This window comes from Oncorhynchus mykiss, chromosome 13 (assembly GCF_057628025.1).
Source record: "Oncorhynchus mykiss isolate SJ-2025 chromosome 13, ASM5762802v1, whole genome shotgun sequence".
Classification (NCBI taxonomy): Eukaryota; Metazoa; Chordata; class Actinopteri; order Salmoniformes; family Salmonidae; genus Oncorhynchus; species Oncorhynchus mykiss.
Window position 1 is genome coordinate 38,327,417 of NC_143034.1, and position 24,539 is coordinate 38,351,955.

General features: G+C 40.8%; 1 protein-coding gene across 4 annotated transcripts in view; it reads left to right on the plus strand.

The window, feature by feature from the left end:
• Nucleotides 1-24,539, plus strand: part of LOC110486072 (serine/threonine-protein kinase MARK1) — a 94,588-nt gene that overhangs the window by 1,213 nt on the left and 68,836 nt on the right. For all 4 annotated transcript variants that reach the window (XM_021557400.3, XM_021557401.3, XM_090196143.1 and 1 more), the window contains exon 2: nt 20,876-21,079. In XM_021557400.3, coding sequence (XP_021413075.1) covers nt 20,876-21,079 — 204 coding nt within the window. The remainder of the gene's footprint in view (nt 1-20,875; nt 21,080-24,539) is intronic.

The following is a 24,539-nucleotide window of genomic DNA, read 5'->3' on the forward strand; positions in this document are numbered from 1 at the left end:
CCTACGTGCGGGAAGAAATCTAGCTCAGCAGGCCGTCTAAGTGCCTTGACTGATTACCGTCTGTCGTACTGTTGTTAATGACGCATTTTGCTCTGATTAAGACAATTAACATGGCTTTCAGGTAGTTGTTACAGATAGGGCCTAGTAGTTACATCAATTTTTTTTACTTGTAATTTAATAAGCTAAATACCCATTCATTCTTTAAGAATATAACTCATAAATGCCTCATGAGTTTAGTTCAACTGTCTTACCCCCAAATATAAGCTTTTACTCCTGTTTGTAACAATGTCATTGTTAAACACTCAAAACATGGAACTATTATTTATCTCATGGATGGTCAGTCTGCATCCACAAAGCTGTCTTTGAGTTTGAAAATTCAGATGTCAAAACGTAGGTTGTAACCAATGATGTATATAAACCCTGGATTGCAGATCCTATGTATTGGCCATTGACAGTCTTTGAAGCCACCGGTCGGCCATATTGACACACCCCGGAAGGCGCAGTCCTCCACAGGAATGAATGGAATTCTACATTATTTCAATTAAATGTTTTTAAAGGCAAAAGTACATATATTTAACGTTTTTGATGTGGACAGTAGAATTAGTCATCTCAAAAAAATACTTTAAGGAATGTTTTTTTTAGATTTGTATTTTTTATTTAGAAGTTTAGCTCACATAATATAATTTAAACATATGCATTAAAGTGACAGATTTTTCACCTAGTCGTGTCAGGGATTCGAACCAGCAACCTTTCAGTAACTGGCCCATCTCTCTTAACCGCTAGGTCAGGAAAGCTGCAGAAGGGTGTGCAGGTTACTATTAACTATCATTTATCAGTGCAATTTTGACGGCCAACTAAAAGCTGAAAAGTTTGAGGGCTTATCTACTGTTCCCTCTTTAGATTTTAGCTCATAACATTAGTTGTTGATCTTGTTGTTGATAGGAAACTGAGGGAGAGCGAGCCTACCTTTTTCATGGTTGTTTCATCAATAGGACTGTAAAGTTCCCAAATGTAAGAGGACTCCCGTTGTATTTATATATTTTCATAAATCCATTCAGGTGTATTTTGTGGCTTTTGGCGACTGCTTTGTAATGATCTAAAGTTGCGCTCTTGCTACTGCCTGTAAACACAGTCTGGTTCAAAGTGAATGATGGCAGGGCCATGTGGCAAATGACTTGTTTGCATATAGGCTTAGTGTAGGTAGCTATGATTGGCAATGGTGCACCGGTCTATGTAAACTACAGTCTTGGACAAGACGGATGCTTTTTTTTATTCGGTTTTAATTACTGCAGTGTTTATTAATTGTCCAAAAGCACTGCTGCTTTGATTCCTACTCTATATTTCTATAGAAATTCCTCATGCCTTTCCCATACGTCATTCCCAAACATTCTATGAAAATGTGAAAATGACTAAGTGCTCGTGTGTCAGACAATTTAGAAAAGTGTCATTATTCCTGGGGGTGTATATGAGCAGATTTTTTAACAAGATTTTATGTTGCTAAAATGCTTTCAGTTGGTCTTTAATAATGAAGCCAGTCAAGTTTTTGAACTGTCACCGAGAAAATGGTTTGCGATTGTGCATGTTTATGAATGACTGTTGGCACCACGTGTAAAGTGTAATTCAGAGTCCACCGATGCAGAGACGTGATAGTCTGGCGTCCCATTGTGACATAGCTACGTGCCTCTGAGACTGTCTGCAGGGGAATGCCAAGCCCGAATGCACACCTCTCAAATTCCCAACCAACGCAGCTTCGCATACTCAACTTCTATTCATCTGAATTAGAGGTCGACCGATTAATCGGTATGGCCGATTTAATTAGGCCCGATTTCAAGTTTTCATAACAAAAAAAAACAAAAAAAAAAAAGTATAATTTTTTTTTTTTTTTATTTTTTTTTACACACCTTTATTTAATCTTTTTTTAACTAGGCAAGTCAGTTAAGAACACATTCTTATTTTCAATGACAGCCTAGGAACAGTGGGTTAACTGCCTTGTTCAGGTGCAGAATGACAGATTTTCACCTTGTCAGCTCTGGGGAACCAATCTTGCAACCTTACAGTTAACTAGTCCAACGCAATAACAACCTGCCTCTCTCTCTCGTTGCACTCCACAAGGAGACTGACTGCCTGTTACACAAATGCAGTAAGCCAAGGTAAGTTGCTAGCTAACATTAAACTTATTTTATAAAAAACGATCAATCATAATCACTAGTTAACTACACATGGTTGATATTACTAGATATTATCTAGCGTGTCTGACTGAGCATACAAGTATCTAAGTATCTGACTGAGCGGTGGTAGGCAGAAGCAGGCGCGTAAACATTAATTCAAACAGCACTTTCGTGTGTTTTGCCAGCAGCTCTTCATTGCGCTGTTTATGACTTCAAGCCTATCAACTCCTGAGATGAGGCTTGTGTAACCGAAGTGAAATGGCTAGCAAGTTAGCGTGCGCTAATTGTCATTATGTTGCTGGTTCGAGCCCAGGGAGGAGTGAGGAGAGGGACGGAAGCTATACTGTTACACTGGCAATAGTAAAGTGCCTATAAGAACATCCAATAGTCAAAAGTTAATGAAAGACAAATGGTATAGTGGGAAATAGTCCTATAACTCCTATAATAACAACAACCTAAAACTTCTTACCTGGAAATATTGAAGACTCATGTTAAAAGGAACCACCAGCTTTCATATGTTCTCATGTTCTGAGCAAGGAACTTAAACGTTAGCATTTTAACATGGCACATATTGCACTTTTACTTTCTTCTCCAACACTGTGTTTTTGCATTATTTAAACTAAATTGATCATGTTTCATTATTTGAGACTAAATAGATTAGATGTATGTATTATATTAAGTTAAATTAAGTGTTTGTTATTCATTCAGTATTGTTGTAATTGTCGTTATTACAAATATATATAAATAGATATTGGCTGATAAATCGGTATCTGCTTTTTTGGTCCTCCAATAAATCGGTGTAGGCATTTAAAAATCATAATCGGTCGACCTCTAATTGGAAGAGATTTCTGAATGTTCTTCGCCCAGCATACACCCCTCCAACCAGACATGCTTCATATTTCTCTCTATACCATTTGTATTTCATATACCTTTGACTATTGGATGTTCTTATAGGCACTATAGTATTGCCAGCCTAATCTCGGGAGTTGATAGGCTTGAAGTCATAAACAGCGCTGTGAAGCAAGCGTTGCTAAGAGCTGCTGGAAAACGCAGTAGAGTGTGAATGAATGTTTACGAGCCTACTGCTGCCTACCACCGCTCAGTCAGACTGCTCTATTAAATAATAGACTTAATTATACTATAATAAACACACAGAAATACGAGCCTTTAGTCATTATGGTCAAATCCGGAAACTGTCATTTTGAAAACAAAACATTATTTTTGAGAAATACGGAACTGTTCTGTATTTTATCTAACGGGTGGCATACCTAAGTCTAAATATTCCTGTTACGTTGCTCAACCTTCAATGTTATGTCATAATTATGTACAATTCTGACATTCGTTTTCAACAAGCCAGGTGGCCCAAACTGCTGCATATACCCTGACTCTGCGTGCAATGAACGCAAGAGAAGTGACACAATTTCCCTAGTTAATATTGCCTGCTAACATGAATTTATTTTATCTAAATATGCAGGTTTAAAAAATATACTTCTGTGTATTGATTTTAAGAAAGGCACTGATGTTTATGGTTAGGTACATTCGTGCAACGAATATGCTTTTTTTTTGCAAATGCGCTTTTGTTAAATCCTCCTCGTTTGGCGAAGTAGGCTGCGATTCGATGATAAATTAACAGGCAATGCATTCATTATGTGCAACACAGGACAAGCTAGTTAACCTAGTAATGTCATCAACCATGTGTAGTTAACTAGTGATTATGTGAAGCTTGATTGATTTTCATAAGATAAGTTTAATGCTAGCCTGCAACTCTTACCTTGGCTCCTTGCTGCACTCGTGTAACAGGTGGTCAGCCTGCCACGCAGTTTCCTCGTGGAATGTAATTGGCCATAATCAACGTCCAAAAAATGCAGATTACTGATTGTTATGAAAACATAATCACTTCAATACACATTGCCTGTGAGCATCAGTCATCCAGTTGCATGCACAGCTTGAGCAAGACATTCATCAGCATTTCTCTGACTACGTTTCTCCATTGAGTCAAAAAAATGTATGATTCCAGGAGCTGTTGCTATCGATAAGGTGTCTGACTCCTAATTTTCACCTCGAATAGAAGTCGAGGGACTTTTGTCAGAGGTTGCTTGTTGTGAGCGCTGAGTGAACTTTATGCACTTGGCCAGATGATTCTGCATATTTGTTGCATTCTTCACATATGATTTGGCACAGTATTTGCAAATGTACACCGTTTTTCCTTCTAATTAGCTGCAGTGAAATGTCTCCACATATCAGATAGTGCCCGTGGCATTTCCCTGTAATGATTTGAAAAACAATAGTAAAAAAACAAACAAACAAATACAATTCCATGTACGGATAAATAGTTAAGCAGTTAGATTAAACAACTCCTTTGTAAGATACATGTTTTAAAATGAAACTTGTATGGAAACAGGTGAATTAACACTCCTCAGTTAGCAGGCTCAAGCCAGCTAAAACCCACATGGTAGCAAAAACTAACTAGCAGAAATTGTTAACAAGTTAGAAATGTTTTAAACACATTTTGCTGTAGGCTACTATTTACTAGTTAACAAAAAAATGGTATGCCATCTAAAATATATTCACCCCACCCAGTATTGTAATCAAAACTTACGAGAAAGCTTGTAGTCCTTGGCTCAGACTGTGTAGTAGTGTGGGCTCAATAGCATCTCATTAGTGTGCAAGATCTTGAGAATCAGCTGTCCATGTGATGGAAGTGTGCACTGCACAGGTGATGGAAGGGGTTGCAATTCCATTGAATTGGGGATAGTTTAACCAAAATATGCCACAAGACCTATAATTGCCTTGTGCATCCCACAAAAAAGTTTCACTTCTCAACTTAAAAAAATGAATTTAATCAAAATTCCCGGCCTTAACTTCCCATGGAAAATGTCCACCCTTTGCAACCCTATCTACAACTGGTAGCGGTCCACCTAGACTGGGTCAGCAATATCTGCGGACTGCTGTTTTTGGCATAATTCATTTGGATATAAAATCTCTTCAGTCAACCATTAGTGGGCCACCAAAAAATGTATGTAGCAAATGCATCCCTTGACTTATGCACTGCTCATTGGATGAATGACATTCCATTCCATGAGTTCCACATGACTTAACTTTTTTTTTGTGTGAATCTATACGTCACTTCCATTATTATATTGTCTGTCTCTAGTCTGCTTATTGCCTCAGTACAAGCTAGATTTAATGGCTGACTAATGAAATAAGTTAATAGATTTAAGCATGGCATGCCACATGGAAAGGCAAAGTGCTACTGCCCTTTCCCTGTGAGCTATTGATCCATTCTGTCAGGAGGGATATATTTTGAAGTCAGTAGGCTACAGTAGTTCTGAAGAACTGTGCATTCTTCTACACAGCTTTGTTTGTGTGTCTCATTCCATATTCATTTATTGGGGCTAAGGTGGGTAAGAATTTCATCCTTAAAATACACATTCATTTCAAAGCGTTTCCTACATTGAGGTAAGCTAATGTTGAAAAGGCAGGCAGCAAAAGTGTAGTTACTCTTGACAGATCATATTTCAGTTCTGTGTTTGAAATTACCAGCTTATGTCAGGGGAAAGCCAATTGAAAAAGGGAAATAAGTACTTTACTCCATTTCTGATTCCAGAACGAGTTGTTTGTCAACTTACTGTAAAATACTGCACTGAAAGATAATGGGTTTTAAAGATATGCAAGTTGACAGAACTGGGTCCTCTTTCTTCTTAACTGCAGTAGCAAGGCCCGATTTCCATTACAATCCAATTAAGTGCCCTATAACAAGACATTGCGTAATGCCGAAAAATAAATAGCAAATCACTGTCTTTGAATATTATTGAATGTTCAGTGTAATAGTAGGCTAATGATTAGAATCTTGATATTGCTGTCGAAAGAATCAGGGCAGTGTTCTATGTAGTGAAACATTGTGAATTCCTAAAGAAAATTATAACTGTGTTCAAGACTGCTTGGAATAAGTTGAGGGGGGATTTGCTTTTTGTTTGTTTTTACATCTTCTATGAGAGCCTGTATCAGAGTAATGTGACTAAATGCAGGTGACAAGTCTCTTGGACCTTTGTCGATGAATATCTGACAACTGCAACTTGTCTGGGCCAGGTCAAAGTAGCTTGACTGACTTCAATACCCCCCCCCCCCCCCCCCCACGTTGAATCAGTGTAATGGATAAACTTGTGTCCTGCATCCGCCAAATATCTGCCTGTCTCCACATATTAAAAGGTATATATTGAGATGGAAATAACCTCATCAAATATTTATTGGTAAGATTTGAGAAATGTGTTTTTAAAGTCGAAGAGCTCATAATTTTGTATCACTTTATGGGATGAATAAAGTTGCTTCTTGTGCATAAATGAAACCTTTTGGTCTTGCTACATAAATTATGATAGCAAATCAGAAGAAAATGTACCTCTGGGGGGGAAAAATGTTGCCCTTTCCATAAAGCATAAAGAAGACCGCCCATTGTTGCCGCAGGCAATGCACTACTACTAACTAACAGCCCTCAAGCTGAAAGGAACCAGTAACTATCTATCTCTGTAAAGAAAGTGAGCGTGAAAGACTGAGCGAGGGAAAGAGAGAAGAGTTCACTGAAGCATACCATATTACTGCATGGCATTTCAACTGGCCCAATCATTGCATAACAAGCGTCAAGGGGTTTGAGAAAGGATTGAGGCTTTCTAAGAGGCGGGCCGGGGGTGTGGGCTAATGTACCTTTCTGGAATGCTGTGTACAGGCAGTGCGCTCATTGTCTCACAAACGCTGGAATTTTAGTGGTGTTAATAGATAACACCACAGAAAGAACCTCTGGTGCTTCTACCTGCTTTCCAGGAAAGGAAACAGAATCCACTGTTGAGTGGAGTGAAGTGGCTCCATGGTGTCTTTCAACGCTGTCATCTGGATTGCATGAAAATAACTTATTGCCTTGCTCAAGGGCAGAATGACCAATTTTTTTTTACCTTGTCAGCTCCGGGTTTCGATCCAGCAACCTTTCGGTTACTGGCCCAATGCTCCTACCTGCTAGGCAACCTGCTGCCCCACGAGCTCAATAATTCATTTGGTATTAACCTGTCTAGGAACGGGGTTCCGCTAACAGCCAATGAAATTGCAGGGCGCCAAATTCCATCAACAGAAAAGTATTAGACACCATTTTAAAGATAAAATTCTTGTTAATCCAACCACAATGTCCGATTTCATGTTCTGCTTTCGCCGAAAAGCTTTTTTTATCATTATGTTAGGTCAGCAACTAGTCACAGAAAGCATACAGCCATTTTCCAACTAAAGAGAGGAGTCACAAAAATCAGAAATGGAGAGAAAATTAATCACTAATCTTTTTATATTCTTCATCAGATGACACTCCCGGGACAACACGTTACATAATACATGCATGTTTTGTTCGATCAAGTTCATATTTATATCCATTTGGCTTTGCCTCCAAAACATCCTGTGAATTTGCACAGAGTCATATCAATTTACAGAAATACTCATAATTAACATTGATAAAAGATACAAGTGTAATTCACAGAATTAAATATATACTTCTCCTTAATGCAACCGCTGTGTCAGATTTCAAAAAAACTTTACGGAAAAAGCAAACCATGCAATAATCTTGAGTATGGCGCCACGAGACCAACACAACCTAAAAAGATATCCGCCATGTTGGAGTCAACAGAAGTCAGAAATAGCATTATAAATATTCACTTACCTTTGATGATCTTCATAAGAATGCACTCCCAGGAATCCCAGTTCCACAATAATTGTTTGATTTGTTCCATAAAGTCCATTTATGTCCAAATAACTCCTTTTGGTTCATGCGTTCAGTACACAATCTAAACTCACGACGAGCTGGCAGGTCCAGGCAAAAGTTAAGATGAAAAGTCATATTACGGTTCGTAGAAACATGTCAAACGATGTATAGAATCAATCTTTCGGCTGTTTTTATCATAAATAATGTTCCAACCGGAGAATTCCTTTGTAGAAAAGCAATGGAACGAGAGGTAACTTCCACATGAACACGCGTCACGAGCTCGTGGCTCTCTGCCAGACCTCTGACTCATTCCCCTCTCATTCGGCCCCACCTCACAGTAGAAGCATCAAACAAGGTTCTAAAGACTGTTGACATCTAGTGGAAGTTGTAGGAAGTGCAAAATTACCCCACAGACACTGTGTATTCGATATGCCAAGAGTTGAAAAACTACAAACCTCAGATTTCCCACTTCCTGGTTGGATTTTTCCCAGGTTTTCGCCTGCCATGTGAGTTCTGTTATACTCAGACATAATTCAAACAGTTTTAGAAACTTCAGTGTTTTCTATCCAAATCTACTAATAATATGAATATATTAGCAATTGGGACTGAGTTTACTCTGGGCATGCTTTTCATCCAAATGTGAAAATGCTGCCCCCTAGCCCAAACGGGTTAATTCATTGTTTGCTACCTATAGCTTGCTGTTAATTTGAATTAAGTGGACTGCTTTTTTTTGTTTTTGTTGCATTGCCCTCAACGTTGCAGATAGTTGCAGTTGCATACTTTTACTAGCATCTTCTGCTTCCCAGGAACTGATTATTAGTGTTATAGCAATATCTTCAAGATATGGTGCAATGCTGAAATATAAGGCCTACAGTGAAAAATGTTTCTCACAGAACAACCATTGACCTTTGTGAAGAGAACATGGCTCTCAGTGGACATCAAAGTATGGCTAACTTTCTACAGCTCCTTTCATATTAAATTACCCTTGGTCAGCTTAGCTTATACATAATTGTCCCCTAGGAATGAATCATAAACAATCAAATCAAGTCAAATTGTATTTGTCGCATACACATGGTTAGCAGATGTTAATGCGAGTGTAGCGAAATGCTTGTGCTTCTAGTTCCGACAATGCAGTAATAACAAGTAATCTAACTAACAATTCCAAAACTACTGTCTTGTACACAGTGTAAGGGGATAAAGAATATGTACATAAGGATATATGAATGAGTGATGGTACAGAGCAGCATAGGCAAGATACAGTAGATGGTATCGAGTACAGTATGTACAAATGAGATGAGTATGTAAACAAAGTGGCATAGTTTAAAGTGGCTAGTGATACATGTATTACATAAGGATACAGTCGATGATATAGAGTACAGTATATACGTATGCGTATGAGATGAATAATGTAGGGTAAGTAACATTATATAAGGTAGCATTGTTTAAAGTGGCTAGTGATATATTTACATCATTTCCCATCAATTCCCATTATTAAAGTGGCTGGAGTTGAGTCAGTGTCAGTGTGTTGGCAGCAGCCACTCAGTGTTAGTGGTGGCTGTTTAACAGTCTGATGGCCTTGAGATAGAAGCTGTTTTTCAGTCTCTCTGTCCCAGCTTTGATGCACCTGTACTGACCTCGCCTTCTGGATGATAGCGGGGTGAACAGGCAGTGGCTCGGGTGGTTGATGTCCTTGATGATCTTTATGGCCTTCCTGTGACATCGGGTGGTGTAGGTGTCCTGGAGGGCAGGTAGTTTGCCCCCGGTGATGCGTTGTGCAGACCTCACTACCCTCTGGAGAGCCTTACGGTTGAGGGCGGTGCAGTTGCCATACCAGGCGGTGATACAGCCCGCCAGGATGCTCTCGATTGTGCATCTGTAGAAGTTTGTGAGTGCTTTTGGTGACAAGCCGAATTTCTTCAGCCTCCTGAGGTTGAAGAGGCGCTGCTGCGCCTTCTTCATGATGCTGTCTGTGTGAGTGGACCAATTCAGTTTGTCTGTGATGTGTATGCCGAGGAACTTAAAACTTGCTACCCTCTCCACTACTGTTCCATCGATGTGGATAGGGGGGTGTTCCCTCTGCTGTTTCCTGAAGTCCACAATCATCTCCTTAGTTTTGTTGACGTTGAGTGTGAGGTTATTTTCCTGACACCACACTCCGAGAGCCCTCACCTCCTCCCTGTAGGCCGTCTCGTCGTTGTTGGTAATCAAGCCTACCACTGTTGTGTCGTCCGCAAACTTGATGATTGAGTTGGAGGCGTGCGTGGCCACGCAGTCGTGGGTGAACAGGGAGTACAGGAGAGGGCTCAGAACGCACCCTTGTGGGGCCCCAGTGTTGAGGATCAGCGGGGAGGAGATGTTGTTGCCTACCCTCACCACCTGGGGGCGGCCCGTCAGGAAGTCCAGTACCCAGTTGCACAGGGTGGGGTCGAGACCCAGGGTCTCGAGCTTGATGACGAGCTTGGAGGGTACTATGGTGTTGAATGCCGAGCTGTAGTCGATGAACAGCATTCTCACATTCTCACATTCCTCTTGTCCAGATGGGTTAGGGCATTGTGCAGTGTGGTTGAGATTGCATCGTCTGTGGACCTATTTGGGCGGTAAGCAAATTGGAGTGGGTCTAGGGTGTCAGGTAGGGTGGAGGTGATATGGTCCTTGACTAGTCTCTCAAAGCACTTCATGATGACGGATGTGAGTGCTACGGGGCGGTAGTCGTTTAGCTCAGTTACCTTAGCTTTCTTGGGAACAGGAACAATGGTGGCCCTCTTGAAGCATGTGGGAACAGCAGACTGGTATAGGGATTGATTGAATATGTCCGTAAACACACCGGCCAGCTGGTCTGCGCATGCTCTGAGGGCGCGGCTGGGGATGCCGTCTGGGCCTGCAGCCTTGCGAGGGTTAACACGTTTAAATGTCTTACTCACCTCGGCTGCAGTGAAGGAGAGGCCGCATGTTTTCGTTGCAGGCCGTGTCAGTGGCACTGTATTGTCCTCAAAGCGGGCAAAAAAGTTATTTAGTCTGCCTGGGAGCAAGACATCCTGGTCCGTGACTGGGCTGGATTTCTTCCTGTAGTCCGTGATTGACTGTAGACCCTGCCACATGCCTCTTGTGTCTGAGCCGTTGAATTGAGATTCTACTTTGTCTCTGTACTGGCGCTTAGCTTGTTTGATAGCCTTGCGGAGGGAATAGCTGCACTGTTTGTATTCGGTCATGTTACCAGACACCTTGCCCTGATTAAAAGCAGTGGTTCGCGCTTTCAGTTTCACACGAATGCTGCCATCAATCCACGGTTTCTGGTTAGGGAATGTTTTAATCGTTGCTATGGGAACGACATCTTCAACGCACGTTCTAATGAACTCGCACACCGAATCAGCGTATTCATCAATGTTGTTATCTGACGCAATACGAAACATCTCCCAGTCCACGTGATGGAAGCAGTCTTGGAGTGTGGAGTCAGCTTGGTCGGACCAGCGTTGGACAGACCTCAGCGTGGGAGCCTCTTGTTTTAGTTTCTGTCTGTAGGCAGGGATCAACAAAATGGAGTCGTGGTCAGCTTTTCCGAAAGGGGGGCGGGGCAGGGCCTTATATGCGTCGCGGAAGTTAGAGTAACAATGATCCAAGGTCTTTCCACCCCTGGTTGCGCAATCGATATGCTGATAAAATTTAGGGAGTCTTGTTTTCAGATTAGCCTTGTTAAAATCCCCAGCTACAATGAATGCAGCCTCCGGATAAATCGTTTCCAGTTTGCAGAGAGTTAAATAAAGTTTGTTCAGAGCCATCACATCGATCGTCTGCTTGGGGGGGATATATACGGCTGTGATTATAATCGAAGAGAATTCTCTTGGTAGATAATGCGGTCTACATTTGTTTGTGAGGAATTCTAAATCAGGTGAACAGAAGGATTTGAGTTCCTGTATGTTTCTTTCATCACACCATGTCACGTTGGCCATGAGGCATACGCCCCCGCCCCTCTTCTTACCAGAAAGATGTTTGTTTCTGTCAGCGCGATGCGTGGAGAAACCCGTTGGCTGCACCGCTTCGGATAGAGTCTCTCCAGTGAGCCATGTTTCCGTGAAGCAAAGAACGTTACAGTCTCTGATGTCCCTCTGGAATGCTACCCTTGCTCGGATTTCATCAACCTTGTTGTCAAGAGACTGGACATTGGCAAGAAGAATGCTAGGGAGTGGTGCACGGTGTGCCCGTCTCCGGAGTCTGACCAGAAGACCGCCTCGTTTCCCTCTCTTTCGGAGTCGTTTTTTTGGGTCGCTGCATAGGATCCACTCCGTTGTCCTGTTTGTAAGGCAGAACACAGGGTCCGCGTCGCGAAAAACATATTCTTGGTCGTACTGATGGTGAGTTGACGCTGATCTTATATTCAGTAGTTCTTCTCGACTGTATGTAATGAAACCTAAGATGACCTGGGGTACTAATGTAAGAAATAACACGTAAAAAAACAAAAAACTGCATAGTTTCCTAGGAACGCGAAGCGAGGCGGCCATCTCTGTCGGCGCCGGAAGTAAACAGACATTTCTTGAGAAGCAACGAATGCATTTAGTTTCTCAAACTACACATCAGTCCATGGCCCTGACTCGTAAGGGTGACGCAAGAAAAGGAATGGTTCCATTGCTGTCCTGTGAATGTGTTTACGATTAACAGTATGCACCAACTCCGGGCCCTGTTCCATTTAGATCACATTTGATGCGTAGCAGAGTAACCTTGCAACCCTGTGGCACATATGGCAACGTTTATAGCTAGTGCCCGCAAGAGACCAGCAATGGTTGATACAGATCATCTTTGGCGCTGCATAAGCACAAGTGTTGCGTACAATTACAAGCAGCCAATGGAGGTTCACTTGGATGGAAATGTAAAGAGTCTTGTCATGTTTATCCACTTCAGCAGGTAATAAATCTCATTGGTTCTGGTACGCTTATGTTAATTAGGGACTGGAAATTAGCATAAGTCGTAAGCTAATTGCTTCACAGCTCAATGCATCTGACTCCGTGTCAGTGTTGCATTTGCATCTCTCCCTAGTAGATAAAGGATTAAACTAGTTGATATAACAATACCAAAATGAAGACCAGAAAAAGATTATCCTAAGTGCAGGAGATGATGCAGCCCACATGCTGTGCAACTCTAGCTTTAGGAAAGTCTGTGACCACAAATCAGACAAATCGGTAGCTATGTCTGTCGGATTTGTGAGAGGAACGAAGCAAGAGGTTCATAACGAATGCCCAGATTAGAGGTCGACCGATTAATCGGCATGGCTGATTTCAAGTTTTCAATACAATTAGTAATCAGCATTTTTGGACGCCGATTATGTTCAATTATATTGCAATCCATGTGGAGACTGTGTGGCAGGCTGAACAGCCAAGGTCAGTTGCTAGCTAGCATTAAACTAGTAAAAAAAAAAAACTTCACATAATCACTAGTTAACTACACCTGGTTGATGATATTACTAGGTTAACTAGCTTGTCCTCCGTTGCATATAATCAAAGCGGTGCCTGTTAATTCATTCATCGAATCACAGCCTTCTTCACCAAACGGGGGAGGATTTAACAAAAGCGCATTCGCGAAAAAAGCACAATCGTTGCACCATGTACCTAACCACGAACATCAATGCCTTTCTTAAATTCAATACACAAGTATATTTTAAAAAAAAAACTGTATATTTTGTTAAAAGAAATTAATGTTAGCAGGCAATATTAACTAGGGAAATTGTGTCACTTCTCTTGCGTTCAGTGCAAGCAGAGTCCGGGTATATGCAACCGTGTGGGCCGCCTGGCTTGTTGCAATCTGTGTTTCTTCCTAACAAAGACCGTAATTAATTTTCCGGAATTTTATGTAATTATGACATAACATTGACGGTTGTGCAATGTAACCGCAATATTTAGACTTAGGGTTGCCACCCATTCGATAAAATACAGAACGCTTCTGTATTTCACTGAAAGAATAAACGTTTTGTTTTCGAAATGATTATTTCCGGATTTGACCATATTAATAACCAGAGGCTCGTATTTCTGTGTGTTAATTATATTATAATTAAGTCTATTATTTGATAGAGCAGTCTGACTGAGCAGTGGTAGGCAGCAGCAGGCTCGTAAGCATTCATTCAAACAGCACTTTCCTGCGTTTGCCAGAAGCTCTTCACAATGCTTGAATCGCAGCGCTGTTTATGACTTCAAGCCTATCAACTCCCGAGAATAGGATGGCAATACTATAGTGCCTATAAGAACATTGAATAGTCAAAGGTATATGAAATACAAATGGTGTAGAGAGAAATAGTCCTATAATAACTACAACCTAAAACTTAACTGGGAACATTGAAGACTCATGTTAAAAGGAACCACCAGCTTCCATATGTTCTCAAGTTCTGAGCAAGGAACTTAAACGTTAGCTTTTTTACATGGCACATATTGCACTTTTACTTTTTAATTTCAAATAAGTGTCTATTCAGTATTGTTGTAATTGTCATATATATAAATATATACACACACACACACACACACACACACACACACACACACACACACACACAGTGGGGCAAAAAAGTATTTAGTCAGCCACCAATTGTGCAAGTTCTCCCACTTAAAAAGATGAGAGGCCTGTAATTGTCATCATAGGTACACTTCAACTATGACAGACCAAATGAGGAAAAAAAATCCTGAAAATCACATTGTAGGATTTTTTATGAATTTATTAGCAAATTATGGTGGAAAATAAGTATTTGGTCAATAACAAAAGTTTATCTCAATACTTTGTTATATACCCTTTTTTGGCAATGACAGAGGTCAAACGTTTTCTGTAAGTCTTCACAAGGTTTTCACACACTGTTAAAGGTATTTTGGCCCATTCCTCCATGCAGATCTCCTCTAGAGCAGTGATGTTTTGGGGCTGTTGCTGGGCAACACGGACTTTCAACTCCTTCCAAAGATTTTCTATGGGGTTGAGATCTGAAGACTGTCTAGCTATATATATCTCTATCTCTATCTCTATCGATAATGGCAACAACAGCCCTTAGTCAGATGCTATCCCTATACCGGTCCCAGTTTTCTGTCATTCTGCGTGGTCGGACAGCTTATCGATGGGACCGTGAAGCCGGATGCCATTGTGGCATGCCTGCATTACGTCCTCAACCATGTTGATATACAAAATTGACCACATTTGAGGTTGGTGCTGGAGCAGTTGCCTGGGTTCATTTGATCAACGCTTCCCTCAGGGCCAAGGCAAGGGAGAAGAGTAATGCTGGTGAAATTCCATAATTGGAGTTTCCCCTACAGACATCAGCGCTCTAGATGACATAAATAAGGTATGGGAAGGTATCTGCTTTCAAAGCTCGGGAGGAATTGGTCAATTAATTCCCTCACGTCCTTGCAGGGCTACAATTTCCTACTTTGTGAAGCTTAACCTCACTGTCAAAATGAGCACAGGTAATAAGCTGAGTGTGTGGTTTTGATATTGTTCAACAAGACCATATTCCTTCTCAATGTCTTCTTGAGTGCAGAGGTCAATAGATGTACTGTTTTAAATTAGCGTTTTACTGAAAGTCAAGAGGGTCAAACCATATTAGTTCCCATAGGAGTTCTTGAAGTAGTCCCTTTTCAGATACATTTATTTTAATCTCATGAGTTTTCCATACTGGACAATAGTTTTTCAAAACTTTGATTCTGAAATCCCCAAGAGGTGGAAATGAATAAAAAGCAGCGCCAAAGTCAATGGACCTGACAAAGCTTCCTCAGTAGCTTAGATAAACCTCTCTTGCCCTTACAATGACCTTCAGTCTGTTCCCGTTAGATGAGCCTCTGCAACATTGGCTGTTGATTTTGAGGTAATTCCTCAGTCCTCTAGTCCTCTGTCCTGTTTTGTGCGAGAAAAACCCTGGCAGTGAAAGGGAAGTAAAGTTCACAGCTGGAGTGAGTCCCATGCTGTTCATTCATTCAGACGTGACACTGTCACTTTCAGCTTTTATTTCTTTCATTACATTCCACTGGGAATGTATAAAATAAATAAAAGCTGAAATAAATCATTCTCTCTACTATTATTCTGACATTTCACATTCTTAAAATAAAGTGGTGATCCTAACTGACCCAAGACAGGGAATTTTTACTAGGATTAAATGTCAGGAATTGTGAAAAACTGAGTTGAAATGTATTTGGCTAAGCTTCCGACTTTATTCATATTATTTTCTACATTGTAGAATGATAGTGAAGACATCACAACTATGAAATAACACATGGAATCATATAGTAACCAAATAAGTGTAAAACGAATCAAAATATATTTTAGATTCTTCAAAGTAGACACCCTTTGCCTTGATGACCGCTTTGCATACTTGGCATTCTCTTAACCAGCTTCACCTGGAATGCTTTTCCAACAGTCTTGAAGGAGTTCCCACATGCTGAGCACGTGTTGGCTGTGTTTCCTGCACTCTACGGTGCAACTCATCCCAAACCATCTCAATTGGGTTGACGTAAGGTGATTAGGGAGGCCAGGTCATCTGATGCAGCACTCAATCACTCTCCTTCTTGGTCACTGTAAATAGTCTGGGTGACCATTTGATTAATTGTTCAGCAGTCTTATGGCTTGGGGGTAGAAGCTGTTAAGGAGCCTTTTGGACCTACATTTGGTGCCCTGGTACCTTTTGCCGTATGGTAGCAGAGAGAACAGTCCATGACTTGTGAGACTGGAGTCTTTGAAAATTGAACGCTTGGTATAGAGGTCCTGGGTGGCAGGAAGCTTTGCCCCAGTGATGTACTGGGCAGTACCAACTACCCTGTCTAGCGCCTTATGGTCAGATGCCGAGCAGTTGCCATACCAGGCGGTGATGCAACCGGTTAGGATGCTCTTGATGGTGCAGTTGAATAACTTTTTGAGGATCTGGGGGACCCATGCCAAATCTTTTCAGTCTCCTGAGGAGGGGAAAGGTGTTGTCGTGCCTTTTTTATGACAGTCTCGTTATGTTTGGACCATGATAGTTTGTTGGTGATGTGGACACCAACTCTCGACCCGCTCCACGACAGACCCGTCCATGTTAATGGGGGCCTGTTTGACCCTCCTTTTCCTGTAGTCCATTACTACTCTTGGATGCTTTATGCATACAGGCTCAGGAGTGAAGGTAGTAGGACCTGAGAGCTTCATTTAGCCTTTAGTGACCAGACCCTTGAGTGGCTGACGAGGAAGGAGAATTCAGAAAAACGTGTGTTACCAAACACAATGTTCTGTTGCTAGGGCTTAGCGAGCCATGCGAGCGTGAATGAGCGAGCAAGTTGAGCAGAAATAAGTGGCGAACGGCTAAAAGCATGGGCAAACACCCAGCTCATAACCTCCATTCAGAAGGTAGGCATCATGAATGTTCTGGATGGAAAGAATTGGTTAAAACAACAATGGGCACTGGTGTAATGGGCTGATTTTGAAAACCATTAGACTAAATAGAGGTGTTATAATAATACAGTAATGAAACCAGTAGAAGTGTGGTTTGCGAATCCTCAACGTTCTGGTCAGTTATTATATTACCACTATATAGTAAAATGCTGTCATTATGATAATATTGTTGATTATAATACTTTTCTGTAGTGTTAAGCATTTCCCAGCTTCACCTATTTTGTTGACTATCAGTCTGTTTGTATGCTTTCCATTTTTATTGAAGGTAGTCGCCACTGTCCCTCAACTATCCCTCTCTGTTTCTCATATTTTTGCTTTGGTTGATTTGTAAATGGTAGCCCACATATGGAGGTGACTAGTAGTGTGTTGATATTGCTCACAAAGTTGAACACAACTGCACAAGGCTCCTGCCAAAGGATGGAGAATAAAAAAACAATAACAGCGCTCCATCTCTTTACGCTGCTGTCACTTGTGTTCGTTGTGCAGCCCCACACCTGTTTTTATGATTTGAAGTAATTACCTATAATACACAATTTATCACTCCACTTCTGAAGAAGACACTCCTGGACCACACCCCACAAATCTGCTTTTACGCCACTCCCTTCAGTCGGCAGTCGCTAGATGATATGTGAGGTCTGCCCACCACCGTCCCTTTCCCATCTGCTGTGACGAACGCGTCAAGGCTAACGGTTAATAGCTAACAGCTATCGACGACTAGCGTTTGGCCCAAGGCCACAGAATTTTTTTCTCCTATCCTATATTACATTTAGTAAGTGTTTTACAATGGTGGGTTATGGGTCTTATTGTTTATTCTATCATTACCGTAATTTACCTCCTTGTTTCCCCAAGTATGACAGTGCTGCCCTATCTTTTAGGCAAGGTTTTCCTAGGACACACACTCACCGGGGATGAAATACTCCAGTGAGAGAGTCCTGGGATGTATTCACTAGAGGTCGACCGATTTATGATTTTTCAACGCCAATACCAATACCGATTTATTGGAGGAACAAAAAAAGCCGATACCGATTTAATCAAACTATTTATTATTATTTTTAAATGTATTTATTTGTAATAATGACAATTACAACAATACTGATTCAACACTTTTTTATTTTAACTTCATATAATACATCAATCAAATCAATTTAGCGTCAAATAAATAATGAAACATGTTCAATTTGTTTTAAATAATGCAAAAACAAAGTGTTGGAGAAGAAAGTAAAAGTGCAATATGTGCCATGTAAAAAAGCTAACGTTTAAGTTCCTTGCTCAGAACATATGAAAGCTGGTGGTTTCTTTAACATGAGTCTTCAATATTCCCAGGTAAGCAATTTTAGGTTGTAGTTATTATAGGAATTATAGGACTATTTCTCTCTAACATTTGTATTTCATTAACCTTTGACTATTGGATGTTCTTATATGCACTTTAATATTGCCAGTGTAACAGTATAGCTTCCTTCCCTCTCCTCGCCCCTACCTGGGCTCGAACCAGGAACACATTGACAACAGCCACCCTCGAAGCATCGTTACCCATCGCTCCACAAAAGCCGCGGCCCTTGCAGAGCAAGGGGAACAACTACTCCAAGTCTCAGAGCGAGTGACGTTTGAAATGCTATTAGCGCGCATCCCGCTAACTAGCTAGCCATTTCACATTGGTTACACCAGCCTAATCTCGGGAGTTGATAAGCTTGAAGTCATAAACAGCGCAATGCTTGAAGCATTGCGAAGAGCTGCTGGCAAACGCACTAAATGGCTGTTTGAATGAATGCTTACAAGCCTGCTGCTGCTCAGTCAGACTGCTCTATCAAATATCAAATCATAGACTTAATTATAACATAATAACACACAAATACGAACCTTAGGTCATTAATATGGTCAAATCCGGATACTATCATTTCGAAAATAAAACGTTTATTATTTCAGTGAAATATGGAACCGTTCCGTATTTTATCTAATGGATGGCATCCCTAAGTAAGTCTAAATATTGCTGTTACATTGTTCAACCTTCAATGTTATGTCATAATTATATACAATTCTGGCAAATTAATTACGGTCTTTGTTAGGAAGAAATGGTCTTCACACAGTTCACAATGAGCCAGGCGGCCCAAACTGCTGCATATACCCTGACTGCTTGCACGGAACGCAAGAGAAGTGACACAATTGCCCTAGTTATAAGAAATGCATGTTAGCAGGCAATATTAACTAAATGTGCAGGTTTAAAAATATATACTTGTGTATTAATTTTAAAGAAAGGCGTTGATGTTTGTTTAGGTACATTGGTGCAACGACAGTGCTTTTTTCGCAAATGCGCTTGTTAAATCATAACCCGTTTGTCGAAGAAGGCTGTGATTCAATGATAAATTAACAGGCACCGCTTCGATTATATGCAACGCAGGACACGCTAGATAAACTATTAATATCATCAACCATGTGTAGTTAACTAGTGATTATGTTAAGATTTGTTTTTTATAAGATGAGTGTAATGCTAACTAGCAACTTACCTTGGCTTCTTGCTGCCCTCGCGTAACAGGTAGTCAGCCTGCTACGCAGGCTCCTCGTGGAGTGCAATGTAAGGCAGGTGGTTAGAGCGTTGGACTAGTAACCGGAAGGTTGCAAAAACGAATCCCCAAGCTGACAAGGTAAAAATCTGTCGTTCTGCCCCTGAACAAGGCAGCTAACCCAACGTTCCTAGGCCGTCATTCTTAACTGACTTACCAAGTTAAATAGAATTGTAAAAAAAAAAAAATGGCAAATCGGTGTCCAAAAATACTTATTACCGATTGTTATGAAAACTTGAAATCGTCCCTACTTAATCGGCCATTCCGATTAATCGGTCGACCTCTAGTATTCGCTAGGAAACAAACAGAAGCAAATGGGCCCCAATTTTTAGATACGGTGTGCATTAATGAATTGGACCCTAACATTGGCAGCCAAGGTACAGAAAGGTCTAGGCGAATTGGTATTTCATTGTACAGCTGTTTGCAACAAAACAGATTTTTTCACTTGGACATCTGTGTCCTCAGTTGTTAACAAGAAATGTAGCTAATCACGCTAACTAACGTCTGTTTGACGAGATGATATGGAGAATATGTCTGGCTCTCTGTTAGACATAAAATGCAGTCAGGATCTGATTTTGTTTTTCCGACTTCAACTTCAAATCAATATTTGCGCATAAAAGCGTTTCCATTGCCTTTTCTCACATAATTGTACCGACACACACAGATCCCACCTTGTCTAACATATTTGTTTTGTCGACATTTGAAAAACTTTACAGGACATTTGCTGTTTCCATCAGGCCTGTCGTGATTACTTTTTTTCTTATCTGACGTACTTTTAATGGATGGAAACCTGGGTTATGTAGCAGATAGACTCTCGCTAGATGTTTAGCTTTGTGACTGTGTTGAAGAGACATTCATGTTGCTGGTGGGAAGCTGGTCTAGTCGTAATGTTGCAGCCTCTGGTATACGTCTTTGGTGTTTGAATCTGGCCTATTCTCCTTTGACACAACCTCTCTATCGTTCCACACTGATCCTCTATCTGTTCAATAAAAAAAATGTTTTAAACCGACACGTTAATCTCCACACATGTCACATTCTTACAGCACACTTCTGTGGAGGGCTACCAGGAGCCCCCGGCCCCGCCGGCCAAGTCGGGAAGTCGGCACAGCCTGCCGAGATGTCGGAACTCTGTGGCGTCCACGACGGAGGAGCAGCCACACATCGGGAACTACCGGCTGCTCAAGACCATTGGCAAGGGGAACTTCGCCAAAGTCAAGCTGGCCCGGCATATACTGACAGGACGAGAGGTACGTTTCCTCCATTATGAATTTGTCACTGTCATTTAGCAATTTGGTATTTTGTTGGATTCCTTTTCATTTAAGACTGATTACTTAGACAAAGATTAGCCCAGGCCGTAACCAGGGTCTGTTTTCAATTTAAATGTGGCTAAAGATACTTATACTGAACAAAAATATAAATGCAACATGTGAAGTGTTGGTTTCAGTTGAAATAAAAGATCCGAAAAGTGTTTCATATGTACAAAAAGCTTATTTCCCTAAAATGTTGTGCACAAATTTGTTTACATCCATGTTAGTGAGCATTTCTCCTTTGCCAAGATAATCCATCCACCTGACAGGTGTGGCATATTAAGAAGCTGATTAAACAGCATGATCATTACGCAGCTGCACCTTGTGCTGGGGACAATACAAGGCCACTAACATGTACAGTTTTCCACACAACACAATGCTACCAATATCTCCAAGTTTTGAGGTAGTGTGCAATTGGCATGCTGACTGCAGGAATGTTTCACCAAATCTGTTGCCAGAGTATTAATTTATCTACCATAAGCCAACGTTGTTTTGGAGAATTTGGCAGTACGTGCAAACAGCCTCACAACCGCAGATCACGTGAAACCACGCCAGCTCAGGACCTCCACATCCGGTTTCTTCAACTTCGGGATCATCTGATACCAGCCACACGGGCAGCTGATGAAACTGAGGAGTTTTTCTGTCTGTAATAAAAGCCCTTTTGTGGAGAAAAACTCATTCCGATTGGCTGGGCCTGGCTCCCCAGTGTCTGGGCCTATGCCCTCCTAGGCCCAACCATGGCTGCACCCTTGCCCAGTCATGTGAAATCCATAGATTAGTGCCTAACAAATTCATTTCAATTGACTGATTTCCTTATATGAACTGTAACTCAGTAAAATCATTGAAAATGTTGCATGTTGAGTTTATATTTTTGTTCGGTATAGATTCCCCACAACAGACAATTGGAACAGATAATCAAATGGTTTACGACAACGAAAACTAAAAGTAATAACTTTGTAAAAAAAAAAATGTTTTTGTTGGACTTAAGACTGTAAAAACACCATCAAATCAGCTCCAAGAGATTTTAATTTTGAAAGTCTTTCCACACATAATATGTATGCATGTAAGCAAGGTTTGAAGTTATGTTTTAGTCATATTAGATCTGTTTTATAATTATTTGTAATTATGTTCCGGCCCCTTGACCGTCCGCTTGAGAAACAATTGGCCCTCGGCTAAATCTAATTGATGATCCCTGTTCTAGAGGTCAAGTTGATTCATCTTGAGTGTTTTATTTTAAATGCCTTAACAGAAAATAACCCACTTTTCCTTCTTTCGAATTGGTCTCACGCGCGGCATGTCAAGTTTGTTGCTGTTATTGACCTTGTTGAAAATTGCATGCGTCTGTCTTGTTTGGTACACACACGGAAATATTTAGACACTGGATTCATGCCAATAGCTTAGCGATTACATGTAAAGACTCACATGTTTGCATGTCCACATTTCTCTGGATTTTTGCTTCATGGGCTCAACAACTGAGTGAAGAGGGAATCTGGAGAAATACAGTACCAAAGTACTCTCCCATATCTCTATGAAAGCAGATTTTAAAGGAAAATGTATGTTTTTCTGACCTTAAAGGTAGTTTAAAGGTAGTTCCACATCACATGCCTTTGGTTGCTTTGATCCAGTCTATGCCCTCATACACAAATGTGTTTAAAAAGATGAGCACCAAATAAACAGTGCTTATCTTTTCATTTTGGATTGCAACAACAGGTGGGATGTGGATTTATCAACATCTGACCACTTTTAGTCTGAAAACATCTGCCACTTTGGTTTTGGAGTGAACTGTCCCTTTAAAGTGTTACTGACAGCATTTGAACTACTATTCAGATATGAAACAATCATATCAGTCAAAAATATCAAATTCCCAGTTTATGCTTCAAAACCAACTTTATAAGGGGTTTTAAAAGTAGGTTCCATTTGAGTCTACATTCCATGAAGTACACTCGCACATTGATGACATAATAGATGGATGCAGTTCAATACATGATTTAATATAATTCACCTATACATTTCTTGGTAGTCCAAAAAATATTGCTCTTAGCATGTAAATCACAGCTGGCCTTGTACATTGTTTGCTGCCTCCATTCGGGATGCACGGTTTCAGTTTCCATTACTCAATATTTTGGACAAAAACGGACTAATTTAACTAAGGGAATGACAATACAATCAAACTCTAGCAACACACGTCAGTCATAAACGTGGATAATAGGCAAGAGTATCTATTTACAGTTGATTTACAGTTGAAATCGGAAGTTTACATAAACCTTAGCCAAATACATTTAAACGTCAATTAAAATGTCAATTCCTGACATTTAATCCTAGTAAAAATTCCCTGTCTTCGGTCAGTTAGGATCGCCACTTTATTTTAAGAATATGAAATGTCAAAATAAGAGGTGATTTATTTCAGCTTTTATTTCTTTCATCACATTCTCTGTGGGTCAGAAGTTTACGTACACTCAATTAGTATTTGGTAGCATTGCCTTTACATTTTTTAACTTGGGTCAAATGTTTCGGGTAGCCTTCCACAAGCTCCCCACAATATGTTGGGTGAATTTTGGCCCATTCCTCCTGACAGAGCTGGTGTAACTGAGTCAGGTTTGTAGGCCTCCTTGCTCACACACGCTCTTTCAGTTCTGCCCACAAATTTTCTACGGGCTTGAGGGCAGGGCTTTGTGATAGCCACTCCAATACCTTGATTTTGTTGTTCTTAAGCCATTTTGCCACAACATTGGAAGTATGCTTGGGGTCATTGTCCATTTGGAAGACCCATTTGCGACCAAGCTTTAACTTCCTGACTGATGTCTTGAGATGTTGCTTCAATATATCCACATAATTTTGCTCCCTAATGAGGCCATCTATTTTGTGAAGTGCACCAGATCCTCCTACATCAAAGCACCCCACAAAATGATGCTGCCACCCCCGTGCTTCACGGTTGGGATGGTGTTGTTCAGCTTGCAAGCCTCCCCCCTTTTCCTCCAAACATAACCATGGTCATTATGGCCAAACAGTTATATTTTTGTTTCATCAGACCAGAGGACATTTCTCCAAAAAGTGCGATCTTTGTCCCCATGTGCAGTTGCAAACCGTTGTCTGGCTTTTTATGGCGGTTTTGGAGCAGTGGCTTCTTCCTTGCTGAGCAGCCTTTCAGGTTGTCGATTATAGGACACGTTTTACTGTGGCTATAGATATGTTTGTACTTGTTTCCTCCAGGATCTTAACAGGGTTGTTTGCTGCTGTCTGGGATTGAGTTGCACTTTTTGCACCAAAGTACATTCATCTCTAGGAGACAGAACGCTTCTCCTTCCTGAGCGATATGATGGCTGCATGGTCCCATGGTGTTTATACTTGCGTACTATTGTTTGTACAGATGAATGTGGTACCTTCAGGCATTTGGAAATTG